The sequence below is a fragment of the Biomphalaria glabrata genome, chromosome 7, assembly GCF_947242115.1.
Source record: "Biomphalaria glabrata chromosome 7, xgBioGlab47.1, whole genome shotgun sequence".
NCBI lineage: Eukaryota > Metazoa > Mollusca > Gastropoda > Planorbidae > Biomphalaria > Biomphalaria glabrata.
In genome coordinates this window covers 18,286,333-18,300,255 of record NC_074717.1, presented here as the reverse complement: position 1 = coordinate 18,300,255, position 13,923 = coordinate 18,286,333, and the positions used below count along the sequence as shown (strand labels likewise).

Genomic DNA, 13,923 nt, shown 5'->3' with positions numbered 1-13,923 from the left:
ATGTTGTGAAAACACATTCTTATAAAATGTTTCGGATGTTGCTTCAGAGTTGAAGATAATTTACTTCCTAGTCCGAACCTCCCTCAGGACAATGGGGAATGGAAGCGGGCAAGGTTTGAACACGGGACCATCGATAAGTCCAAACGATAGAGCTGGCTAAGGAGGCGCGTGGAAAGACACTTTCTGCTGGACAAAGGCAGGGGATAGGGAAACAAAGATAAAGGACAAAGTGGCAAATAGTTCAACTGAACTCACTTTTCACTACCATTCTAAGGAAGACAATCCGCCAATATCATTACAATAAATAAAAATTCAATCAGTGCACAGTTAGCTGCCTTTAAATGATTTTCTTTATCATACGTTTTTTTTTTTCATTAATTTTTCTAATAAGAACAAATGCAATTCAAAATAAAACATGACAAAGAGAGGCTGAGTTATCCTGTCACATGTAACGTCTGATTTAAATATGATGGTGTTTTTTTTAACTCGTATAAACTTAAAAACTTTTTGGTCCAAACATTTTTGTTTTGTTTTTTGTTAGGGATGTGTAGCTGAGTGGCATAATCTGCTTGGCTGCCTATCAAGAAGGCGAGTTTAAATCCCGGAGGTGGTTGTGTTTGCTGAGCCTTTAAAGGCAGCATGGAAACTTTCCACCTGACACCCCTTTCCCTTCTCAATTGCTCTACAAAACAGATTAAACCATAGTGCTCTGAGCATGCAATTTGTAAAAAATTTATAGAACTTAAGTTATGTTAATAATGGCACAATGATTTGAATTAAAGTTGCACATATATCCATGTCTTGGTCAGCAGGGATGATAATGGGGGCACTTTGACATTGAAAGCTGAACCATCAGTGTAAATGTTTCTTGCAGGGTATGTACTTTTAAGTACTATTAAATGTTTCCTTATGTTAAATTGTACTGTTAAGTTTTGATCTACAAAGTATGAGACAGACTGATGTCTATGAAAGTGAACATTGAAGTATTCTTGGTTAATAATAAAAGAAGTATTGAAAACAAAATAAGACAAAAGAGAATCTGAGGACAAGAATAGGCAACAATTTATTTGATCATTCAAATATAGAACTCTCATTCTGATTTCAAAGCAATATAATAAATGCATTGTAATTGTAAAATAAAAATGATAAATGCACTTCTGGATTAACATATTACGGTAATATATTTATCATAAATTATTCAAAATAGTATGTTGAATTTATATGGTTTAGTCTAAATTATCTAAGAAATATAAAAGTTGTATAAGAACAATATGTAAAAAAAAACATTTCAGCTTAAATAAACAAATTAGAACAATGTTTATGTAATGAATGCACAGCTGGTTTGGAAAACATGAAGAAATGGGAAGTAGTAAAACACAGCTTCTTCTTCCAACTGATAGTCTCTGGCTAGCTTGAGGAAAAATTCTAAATCGCTTGTTGGAACATTGACATGAACATCAAGGTTTTCTTAATGAGAGATTTCAGTTGAGAAATTGTTCATATGAAAATTACTTTGCAAATTTGCATACTAGGCAGATAAATTGGCTTACTCTGTTTTAAATTGCCTATAATTTATCATTATAAGGCAATGAAATGTCATTGTTTCATGTTTAAGATAAAGTGAAGGCATTGCAAAACTAAATTTATGGTAAAAGTTTAGTTGGTAAAGGAGAAGAAAACTCGTTTTCATCTCTTCATAAGTTTATAATAAGTTTGGCAACTAAAATTGACACTGATACTCTGAAATGCATAACACAGCATTCGAAGAGTTTACAATTGACCTTGAAAACTATTTCCCTGATTGAAATACAAATATGGAGTGGATACCCTTTATCATTGATATAACATCTATGCCAGAAGGTTTGTTGCATGCAGAAGAGCAACTGTAGGAATTAGCTTCAAAGGGTTTCTTTAAAAAAAATAAACATTATTAGGTTTTAGTTAAGTTTTAACAGTTAAAGTTCCGAAATAGAATTTGACTTTTCTAACTTCTTTTTTATGTAGCAGCATGTAACATTATGACAAAAACAAGAACATGCTATTGGACATGGAAATGCATCTTAGATTAAAAATTAACAACCAGGGAACTAAATTTTGATGATCTGTCTTCTCAGCACAAACTATTTCATCTTTCTAATTAATCCAACTAATTAATCCAAATAAATGTTATTGATAATATAACTTGTAAAAATATTTTGTTATTTTTCAATTATTATTATTTAGTGTTATGTGCCAAAAATATATTTTGATTGTTATTTATTTTAATTTGGGGAGGGGATGTGATTACATCAGCATTTCAAAAATTATAGAATGGGTACACATAGGTCAAAAGTTTGGGAAACACTGTTATAAATAATGGTTTTCTAGTGCTACCATTTCATCATTCATACTTAGAACATATGCATGTGTACTTTGCCACTCTGTCAGTAGTAATTAAAGGTTACCAAAGTCTCATCACCCTATCATTACTAATTTTAGGTTAACAGCATAAAGTCTCTTTACCCTATCAATAGTAATTATAGATTACAAGTGTAAAGTCTTGTCACCTCATTAGTAGTTAGAGGTTACCAGTGTAAAAGGAAGTAAAGACACTCAAAAAGTGTTTTATAATAAATGCAATAATTACCAGAAACTCTTTTTCCATTGCTCTGAAATTCAACTCTTTCTAGTGTGTCGTAGTCAATATTGATATAGAATAGCTTGAAAACATAGCCTTCATTTATTATTTCATATATCCCTTTATAAAAACATATTGCTTACAAAACAAAAGCATGAAACAAAATATATTGTCAAAAAACTAATAAACTTATCATTGACTAATTAGTGTAATGGAGAGAATCCAAGAGGATAAAGTAAAACAGCACTGCCTGCTGTATCATGGGAATGACTATAATGCATATCTGAAACAAACAAAATATTAACAAAAAATTTAAAATACTAATGAAATCTTTTTAGACCAAACTCATTTTTAATTGAGAAAAATGAAAATGGAAGCAGTTTCTAATGTAATTAAAAAAAAAGATAGGATTTTATCAACAACATTTAATTATATGCTTGGAAAAAAAAAAAGGGAGGAAACATAGATAACCTCAAAGTATGAGACATGCAAAAGATATTCAAAGTCAATGAAATAAGTATTGAAATCAGGTTACATAAGGCTCAAGTTATTACTGCAGCATATCTCTTTCTCAATTTTTAATGCCTTAAGTACTATAAAAAAAAAGAAGCAGCAAGAAATTGTTTCTGAAAATGTATGAAGTGGACAATGGTCAAGTGGAGTGGAACTCAATGAACTTTAGAAGTATAATACAAGGACAAATCATGCTCTAACAAAAAGGGCCACAGTATATTGTCCTAAGAATACTTACCTAATTGTTTGTTCCAAGCAGCATGCAGCATTATGTCAATAGTCTGGTACCGCCAAAGTCTATACTCTAAAACAAAAATTTAAGATAATGAAATATGAATTTTTTTTTTTTAAACAAAGAAACTTGTAAAATGGCAAAATATTTTCTGGCACAACTATTTTAATATGTTTTTTTTAAATTACATTTTTAAAATATTCACTTCTTATTAAAAATTTTTTACAATATTTTTTTAAGTGACTGATTTAATGTATTTAATTTATAAGATCAGAAAAAAATGTGTGAGCTAAAGTAATTTTATAAAAAAAAATACTGCTCACTTTTAAAAACTTTTGTTGAGTAAATAAACAAACTTGAAAATACAAAAAATATATTTTTTTAAACACAAAGATTTTATAGTTGTTTAATTAGTTTGGATCAGTTATGTCATTAAATTTGTAATAGATCTAGTTTATTAGTTCAGTGGTTCTCAAACTTTGTTTTACACAGGGACCACTTAATATAGTCAAAAACTGACCACTGACCACTAGGTGAATATGCCACATAAATGCATAAACATGATAAATGCATAGCATCTAAATTACAAATGTAGAAAAACAACATTTTGTTGAAAAACAGTTCATTATTATTCAGTTCAACTGCTTTTAGCAAAGAAATTATTTCCTTGTATACAATTTTCATCTTTCTGTGGACCTCAAAGATCATCTGGCAGACCACAGTTTGAGAACCACTGATCTAGACCTACAATAATAAATCTGTACCATTAGAAATATTTTTACCAATTGTGTTTATTTAGCATGTCTTCATAATTGTAGCTTTCTAAATACACTATGATCCTCTCACTTGTCTGGACCAGTTGGTAAATGGAGTGAAGGAAGAAGTGGGTATCTGGGTGAATTTTCTTTTTTTAAATGCATTTATAAAAAAAAAAAAACAGTTGAAAGACCTAAATTCTGATCACTTATGAGAATAGAAGGATTTTATAGTTATCTATTGTTAGCTTCAAACTTTGAAGTGGTGGCCTACAAAGTATAAAGGGGGCTAATTCAACATATACAACATTAGTCAAGTACAATTTCTTTTCCTTGTTCGATACCGAACAAAATAATTGATTACCAATAGTTAATTAACTAATTGATTCTTCTATTGTCATGTACAAAAAATGATTGTGCAAAATTTCAGGTCAATCTGAGATTGTGTGCAGGAGAAATAAAGTGTAAAAACATTTTACAAGACAGATAGAGTGAAATTCTGTCTATGCAGCCACTGTAGGCCTAAATGATAAGATGTTTGTAAGCTTTTCTACCTGTACATAATGGTCCTAGCATTCCAATAAATCTACCCACAAGATGTTCACCTTTGACAGGACTAATAACCTTTTTAGTTATGTTTGCATTCTTCACAGTTTCCAGCATATAAACAGCTGAAAGAAAAATGTCACAAAGTTTATACAGTCAATAACAAGACAATAAAGGAAGTCTGGGAGTCCATTTTTAGCTAACCAATGCAGAAGAAAGGGAAGGTTATATTTTTTTAGTATGATGAACAAACTTGATTACATAGGTATTTTCAACTGATGTATATATAGCAATTAAACTATAATAGTAGTGACTAGTGTCTGTCCCTACTGAACCCTTGTTTCTCACTTTTGTCTGGTCCCCTAGTTATCCAATCAGATTGAATCTGTATGTTCCAAAGAATATGTGTAATTAATTAATTCTCTTTGTCTTTCACTTTCATCCTTGTCATATCCACTTCTAATTAATTCATAAAGCAAGTAACATTATTTACTGAGACAATGACACCATCATTAGTCTGATAAATATTTAATTTCAAAATCTAATGAAAACCTTATAATAAAGAGAGTTTAGGTAGTGGTCCCTATGGGTACACTGAATGGTAAGCAATGCAGCTGAAAATGTAGGTTTCAATATTTTAGTATAATGAACTAGAATAGGAAATTAGTTTACAATAAAGCTTTTTTAAAAAATTATTTTTTGACAAATGACTATGTTAATAGTAATCTTATAAAGAAGTAATTGTTAATATAAAGAACTAAGCATACCTTTGAGCTAACATAAAACTTTTGTGCATGATTATCAAAAACCATAAACTACATTAACAATTACACAATCATCTTATTAAAATGTACTTCTAAAACATGATTGCCTGTGATCACATCAAATACAGAGCCCAGGAAAATAATTTGCAATGTCCTACTTGGTGACCTGGTCAACTGCAGACAGACAAATAGATACTAAAGATTTCTAATTATGGTTTCTCACAGCTATTAAATGACACAAACTGCCTATTCAATTTAGTTTTTAAAAATGTGTTTATTTATTTTTGAAAGGCAAAATTGCATACCCTCTTAGCTGATGCAACTTGAAACAGATTTTTAATTTTTATATATTATATTTTTTTTACATTATTTCGCAGATAACAAAACTTAATGTATAAATGTAACCCTAAAAAAATAAATGAATTTTGAGGCTCAATTGATTTTTTATGGTTCAGTTCATTTAGTCTGTTCATGTAATTAGTAGTATGGTTAGGCTTAACAAATCAATTTCAGAGGTATTCAATATTGTGATTCAAACATATATTATTCCTAACACTTTCAGTGTGGCTTTACTCTCAGCAAATCACTTGGTATATAAAATTTATTTCACTATATTTTTTATGTTAATATTTATTTCTCTTTCTTTTTTATATTTTCCAGATGTGGGAGTGATTGATCTTTTTTCTTTTTGGTAGTAAATTTGATGCAGTTCTAACACATTTAAAAAAAAAGACAACATTATGTTAATGGTTCCTCTTTTTTAGATTATTTCCCAGGACCCGAAAAATGTGAATAATATGATATTTAAGTGCATTTGTTCATCTTTTATGAAATTGTAAGTGGTTAAATGTGTTTAGTATTGTGATGTTTCAATATGTATGGATAAATGTTTAATCAAAAGGTTAAATCTTTCAGAATTATTCATTTTTTAATGAAAATTTAAAATATTTTCTTTTTCCATTCTCAGTTTCAAATGAAAAAAAAAATTAAATAATTTATTTTATTTATTATACTTTTGTAGCCCATACATTTTCCTTTAAAATGAAATTAATTATGTTAGATTATTTAATAAAATAAAAAAATTATGTTAGTTTTAGTAACCCTACCACCTACGAAAAATCCTGTTCATCCCGTAAAACTTCATTTTTAATTATCTAATCACTGAAAGAGTTAATGGATTTACTTATTGATATATTAATATTTGAACTTGTAGATATTTCTTATGTGCTGCTCATTATGGAATGTGTTGTCTTAGAGTTAGAAGTCTGTTCAATTCTATCATTTTAATTAAAGACATACAATTCAAGAAGCCCTATAACATAGAACATCAACAACACGGAAAACCTACTCCTAATACCCCCTCCCCCCACTGGTCCACAAATGAGATTGGACCATAGCGCTCTGAGCATGCTATAAGCATGAAAGTAGCGCTATATAAAAGCAATAATTATTATTATAGATTCATTGCATAGACTTTAAGATATATTCCTTTTTTAAGGCAGTAGGGCTAATAAGAAAATTCTGTTTAAAATATATATTACTTAATATATATAATTGAAAGTAAGGAGTGTGTATGTATGTAAGTCCCAAATAAAATAAAAACTGTTTGACCAATCTTAATAAAACTTTGCATAAATGTTCCTTGGGTACAAACAATAAACCTAACATATTTAAAGTAGCCCAAACACAAGCAGAAGACCCTGACAAAAAGAACGTTCTAAACTCTATGATAGCAAAAGACTAGCTATTTTGAATGTAGGTTAAATAGCTAGCCATTTTTACATGTCCTGAGAGGTCACACTCATATGTAGCCTACACATGTGCAGAGCAGTCATCACAGATCACAGTAGTCACAGTCTTTTGATTCACCAAGGCTTAGATCTAATTCTAAGATTTTATCTTTACAAAGATAATTTTATACTTTTACAACATGAGCTTACAAAATATAGTCGAATGATTTGATTATTTAATAAAATTAACCTTCCGATTTGTGGTTCAAAAACACTTTTATAACAATATGTTTGCTGTAACTGCAGCTTTAGCTTCAATAGCCATGTTAACATACATTTCAATAGCTCCATTCATATATCCCCAAGCACCTTACATGGGCAGAGCATTGATACAAATCAAATTAAAGTCAAAGGTCATAATATCGTGCCCAGCTTAAATGCACTGCCAAGTGGAAAAATAATAATGAAGGCGTATTATTGAACTAATAAACTAACATAATACAATTCACTTTCCAATGTGTTTTTAAAAGCATATATGATACAGCTACATAGTTGCTTTTATTTTAAGTCTTTATTTTCAATTTACTTATGCACAATTTAACCTCTTAACTATACACAACTACAGTGTAAACACACCATGAGAATGTGCAAGAGGCTGACATGATTCGACACGGCAAAAAGGTAATTAGATGAGGATCTAAATGTTGGATTTTGAATAAACTAACAAATAATATTTGATGAATAAGCTTATTGTGCCCTTGAATTCACTCTTAAACTGACAGATGAAGAATGTTCAATGAATGTTCAATGATAGTAGATGTATTAAAATCTAATTGAAACAAATGAATCTAATTAAAATGTAAGTCTACAACTAGACTATATTAGGCCTCTTAGTTTTAATTATTTCTTTATTTCGGATTTTACTGGATGTTTTTGTTTTGTTTGTATGTCAACACGAGCTCAAAGTGTTTAGTTATTGACTAGGCTACTGTGGCATTCGTATTTCTTAGATTCTAGATGTTCATAAAATTAAACTAAAAATGTTATTTTAACTTAGATTACAACATTCGCTTTAGTTATTTCATTTTTTTTTAATTGTGTTGTCGTCACTGGCCTACGGGATTTACCAAGACAATTAATAATGCTTGGAGTTATGAACTTGCAGCACTATACAGAATAAATGTTGACTCCCACCTCCTACTGAGGTTCTTATGACTAGATAAGATTGTATAGTTATATATTGTTCATTTACAATAAACTATAAGTATCAAAGATTATGATTAGACATAAATGTACATTTAGATCTACATCTATTATCATAGTTTCTAGACTCATCATCATATAGATAAAAGTATATATTGTCAAATGTTTTGATTAAAAAAATGAATTTAGGTTGATTAGCTATTTTAATAGCTCCATTCATAATATTTGTACATTCACGTGTTAGCTTTACTTAAAACATTATTATTTTGTTTAATTGTTTCTAATACACTATATCAGTGATGAAATTTCGCCAGTCGCAGGTAATATTTGGCTAGTATACATATATAATTAAGTTAAATAAAACTCAACAATATCATATATACTTTCATGTTATATGGAAATTCTAAATCAAAAGAAATAGACGTTAACGTAAAAAAAAAAGCTAATTTATTACTATATTGTGATTAGCTAAAGGACAAAATAAAATGGAAATTTCTACAATTAATATTTAATCAAATGGATTGAAAAAAGCAGACTATAAATCTAAATCAAATGACTTAGCCCTACATATAGAAACACAAATATAATCTTATACCTCCAGCCTCTTGTGGGAAATCTAAATTGAGTTTAGTATTGGGCACCAATCCCATGATGCAGTTTGTCCAGGTATCCATGCAGGGCAATAACTGAGGTAAAAACACTGTAGTCCATGTCTTGTCTTCCATCATTGAGTTTCGAACTTTTCTACGATGACTTAAACTGTCTAAACAAAATATATGTGAAAAAATACATCGAAATAGAGACCATAATGATAACAGTTTATAATCTAGCCTACTATTTAATACAAAAATTCTAGAAAAGATAATGATTTCTTATTCTATTAAATTGGGTTGACCTTTCCTTGAAAGTAAATTCTCTGAAAACAAACACATTTTCCAGACTTTTCCTTGATGAAGTTTTAGAATGAAACCCGTCTCCAGAAACTGTAGGGGCATATATATATATTTGGCTATGCCAAATACCAGTGTTGACAAGTAATTTTAATTCAAGATTTGGCTTGAGCTGTGTTGTGTTTGCTGAGTGCATGAAGGCAGCAGAGAAAGTTTCTCCCAGATTTTGTTCAAAATAGAGATTGGACTAGAACACAATCAGCATGCTAAAAGAGTAGGCTATATGATATATCACCTATATGCTATACACATGAAGTATACTAACCATACTCCCAGATGTGTATAAGCTGAGTGATAGTGCCTCCTATTTCCCCATTCCAAAATCCTACTAGTTTTGAATGCTTTGTGCGAACTGTAATGTGTTTCTGGAATAATTCAACAACTTTCCTGAAATCCTTAGGAAAGATTTGATAAATTCTTAATTCATAAACTGGTATTGGAGCTGCCAGATTGGACCTTTCATCTTTGGACTTGGACTGATAAGAAAATTTAAAACAAATGAATCAATTCAACCTTTTTTTTTGTATTGATATTATTTAAATTAAATACACATGTTGCATATATCTTAAATTTTTAAAAGTTTGACCAAATGTCATTATCTGGCTCATGGATGCCCATGGTCAGATTTGGAAGTTTGTAAAACTGATTTATAGAGAGAAAGGTGAAAAAAAAAAGATTAAATGAGAAGAATCTCTTTCCTAACATCTGTGTTTGAAGACTGCCTAATATGTACTGAAATTTAAATAGGAAACTTTAAATATAACTACCATGCGGTGGTGTAGCTAGGAATCAGCCATCATTTGGGGGCCCAGGTGGCTTGACCTCTTGGGAGCCCCCTGCATTTTGTGTAATATCTAACTCTTTCTCTCCTAATTGATGATGCCAACGTTGATTTGACTCCCACTAAACTAAATTGATTTTTGGATTTATAAACTTTAATTTGTGTTGTGTAAAAAGAGCATGCATTCTCCTATAATTCAATACCAAATATAACATTTTCTGATGGCAATCACAAAAGTTATTAAAGTTTAAACATAATACAGAATAGTGAAATACAAATAAGCAAAACGAATAATACTATTGGAAAGAGAAAAAAAAAAATTACGGAGAGAAAGAGTTAAAATTTAATGTAAAAAAAAAAAAAAAAAAAAAAAAAAAAAAAACTCATTTGGGGGCCTTCCTCAAGAGGGGGCCTGGGGGGATTTTCAATTTCTCCTGTTCCCTCTCCCCCCCCCAGCTAGGCTTCTGCTGCCATGACAAAACAGACCATAATATTGCAAAGTTTTCTTGATAGCTATTTAACTTTTTATTTTATTTGTTTTCAGCAGTATTATGTAGGAAAGCTTAAATTGTAATATAATAACTGTAAAAGAGCAAGTATTCCTTTGTAAATGTACCTTGAAATAAGGTGCTATTATAGCTCATCAAGTTTCCACTCCATTGCAGTGTTTAGCAAGTAGTGATAAGTAGATTCTAGAATACAATACTAATTCAAGCCCTATGGGGGGGGGGGGGGGTTAAACTCAAAACCCTCCTTTGGCTACACTCATAGAATTTTGTGGTTTTAATTTTATATTGAAGAAGTGGTCTTTAGATTCAAAACCCTCTGGATGTTTGGGTTTTTTTTTACTCGAAACCCTCTGTAGGGTTATTTTAAACTCAAAACCCCTTTTAGCTATATATATATATAGGCTTATAGAATCTGGTGACTTGTATGCTTTAGTCTTTTATTGAATAGGGGGTTTATCTTATACAATTTTGGTGGGGGTTTTAAACTAAAAGGGGGGATTTCATTTCGGGGGGGGGGGTACGCCCCTCCCCCGTGGCTACACCCATGGATGATATTACATTATTCATGATATAAATTTACTATAAAGATCTTGATCTAGATGAGTAGATTAGATATGCTATAGATCTAGGATCTAGGTATTTTAAATTATACTTTACCTCTGCTTCTACTTCTATTGACTCGGTTGATGAAAATCGTGATAAAGAACGTAATGCATTTTTATTAAAACTAAATTTAAACAAAGCAGAGCTGAATCTTGTGTATGCTGAAAGCATTGTCATAGTATGCAGCAAAGAAAATAAACTATTTAGATATATCTAGATCTGGATTTTAGTAAAGTAATACTATGCGAACCCAAGAACATTGACACTAACTAGACTTCTAGAGTCTAGATTTAAATCTAGCAGTACACTTTTTTATGATACTTATATTTAAGCTACAAACAAATCGGTCAGAGGTTAAAGGTTAAACTTTGTTGAGAGTCAAGGTTAATATAGGCTAACCCAAGAACTCGAGGACACATCATATGTTATCCATAGCAACAATAATTAAAGTAAAGCATGGCCTTTTATAAGCCTAAACAATTATCTAACTGAAGACAAATAGTTTAGGTCTAGAGTCTATATAGACTCTAGAACAGGGTTTCCCAAACTGTGTTTCGAGAGGCCTGAATAGGCTACGTGATACGAACTACAGGAATAATGAACCATTAGACCACACATTCCAACGAATGTGAGAAGTGTTCCATTAAGCCTTAAGGAAAAGGTTGGGAAACATTGCTCTAGAATGCTATTATTATCCGCCTTCAGTCGTAAAACCACTAGACCTAGGGCTACTAGGGTTACAATGTCCAACAAAAGAAGAGAATGTTCTACTTTTGAGTGCCGTTTACTCGTTTCTTACATTTGACTCGTCATTAGTAGACGGCCAGTATAGGCCTAAATGTTCTTTGAGATCAACTTTTTAGGCCACTCGCAAGTAAAGCTCCTTATGAACAGTAAGAGATGCATTTTCTCACAACGTACGATCTCAAGGAAGTATGTGAGATAAATGTCGTACATATATTTCCACGTGAATATTTCGAGAAAGATAAAGTAGGCTAGTCGTGAGAAGTCACTTCGTCTGAGAAATAGGATGCTCAGTAAAGTAGTTTAACAAACTTTCATTTCCTGACAAGTTTCATCAAATACATTGGGAGCCTAGTTTTTTTTTTTTTTTTTTTTTTATTTGCCTCCTTTGAAAAACGCGGGATTATATAAAAAGCCAGGGAATTTCTGACTAAATGACAGGAAATCAAAAGGTCTGCGCATGGCAGCTTCTTCCAGGACTGCCTGTGAAAAGTACGGTGCTGGAAATAAAAAAAAAATAAAACAGCAAGCACCTTCACTTTTTGCAACTCAACATCTTAGGCTCTTTTGTACTCTGAGAACAAGTGAGATCTGAAGCTTGGAACGAGGGAAAACTTTAACGCCAAGCTGCACACCGATAGGGAAGTTTGCAGCGCTTTTCCATAAACCCCATTCAGGATGGAGGAGTAACCTGCAGCCTCTACAAAAAAATACCCCCCCCCCCCAAAGAGGATTTAATGGACAACCTTTAATAAACAGTTAATACGTAAATTTGGATTCTAAACCAATTGTAGATTTTATGCCAAAAACAAAAAAGTAAAAAAAAAGTTTCTGTTCTTTTTCATCACATTATAAAAGCAGTCACCGACATCACTCACTGTGAGAGTCTATACGGCGCTCCCTAAGGTCCTCAGCTGGCTAACGGAGTATATTAAATCTTTGTCAGTCCTAAGTGAAGACAAAGCAATGCTATTGTAGGCCTATCTGTATCTACTATTAATAGGCCTACAATTAACGAGCCAGAGAAATATATGTACATGAGGCAGATATGGAGGGACAAAGGCGCTTTGTAAAGGGCTGCAATTGAAGTTATGGGCGAAAAACAAATTGTGTCGGCCAAGAGTTGAGGGATAAGCAGGGCCGGACTTAATGCCACTGCAACCTATGCGGTCGCAGTGGGCCCAGCACTTTCATAGGCCCCGCGCTAATTCTTAGTGTAATTTATTAAATTAAAACATTACACCTTATAGGCTATATAAAATAGCAGGTTTTCTCCTGATTTTCCAGGCGCAATCCGTTTTGCATAAGGCCCCACATTTGATAGGACCGGACCTGATGATAAAGAAAATAAGAATAAAATTTGTATGTGGATAGAGTGGCTAGTCAAGTCTAGATAATTTAGATGTAATTTTCACATAGGCCTATTAGGCCTAGAGTTTAGGGATGAATAGATCTAAAACATTCAACATGGCAACTTTTTGTCACTTTGTCATGTTTGTGTCGACAACTGACTTAAACCAAACACATTTAAAGTTAAACTTATTTAATTACAAGAATCCCAAGAAATTGTAGAACTCGTCGGCCAAATTTTATCATTGAAACCAATGTATATTCTTTGCTTGTTTAATTAATGCGAGTCTAGATCCAGAATTGTAAATTGTTAAGATAATTGAAATATAGTGGGCTTATTATTCCTTATGCAATTCAAATTGGTGCATTCGTTGAAAGTGCGGAAAGGATCTACAGAAAATATTAATTTTTTAATTGTATGAAAATTAAAGATTTTTTTTTATTAAACGGACCATTGTAAAGAAGCATCACATTTGTAAGTTGTGCATGTTATCTAGGTTACTGCACGCATCCTAAGTCTTCACATTTGTAAGTTGTGCATTTTATCTAGGTTACTGCACGCATCCTAAGTCTTCACATTTGTAAGTTGTGCATGTTATCTAGGTTACTGCGCGCATCCTAAGTCT

The 13,923-nt window shown here is 31.4% G+C and overlaps 1 protein-coding gene across 2 annotated transcripts; it reads right to left on the bottom strand.

The window, feature by feature from the left end:
* Positions 1-1,040: 1,040 nt before the first annotated feature.
* On the bottom strand, positions 1,041-13,658 carry LOC106064734 (protein NipSnap homolog 3A-like). Of its 2 annotated transcripts, none has more exons than XM_013223345.2 (6): positions 13,499-13,658; positions 9,576-9,786; positions 8,956-9,123; positions 4,672-4,788; positions 3,369-3,434; positions 1,041-2,900 (listed from the first exon to the last, which is right to left on the bottom strand). In XM_013223345.2, the coding sequence occupies exons 1-6, from the start codon at positions 13,541-13,543 to the stop codon at positions 2,821-2,823; spliced, it is 687 nt and encodes a 228-aa protein (XP_013078799.2). In that variant the 5' UTR covers positions 13,544-13,658; the 3' UTR covers positions 1,041-2,820. The 2 variants fall into 2 exon arrangements, with proteins under 2 accessions (XP_013078799.2, XP_013078798.2); XM_013223344.2 differs by lacking the exon at positions 13,499-13,658 and adding an exon at positions 11,258-11,526.
* Between the last annotated feature and the right edge of the window lie 265 nt (positions 13,659-13,923).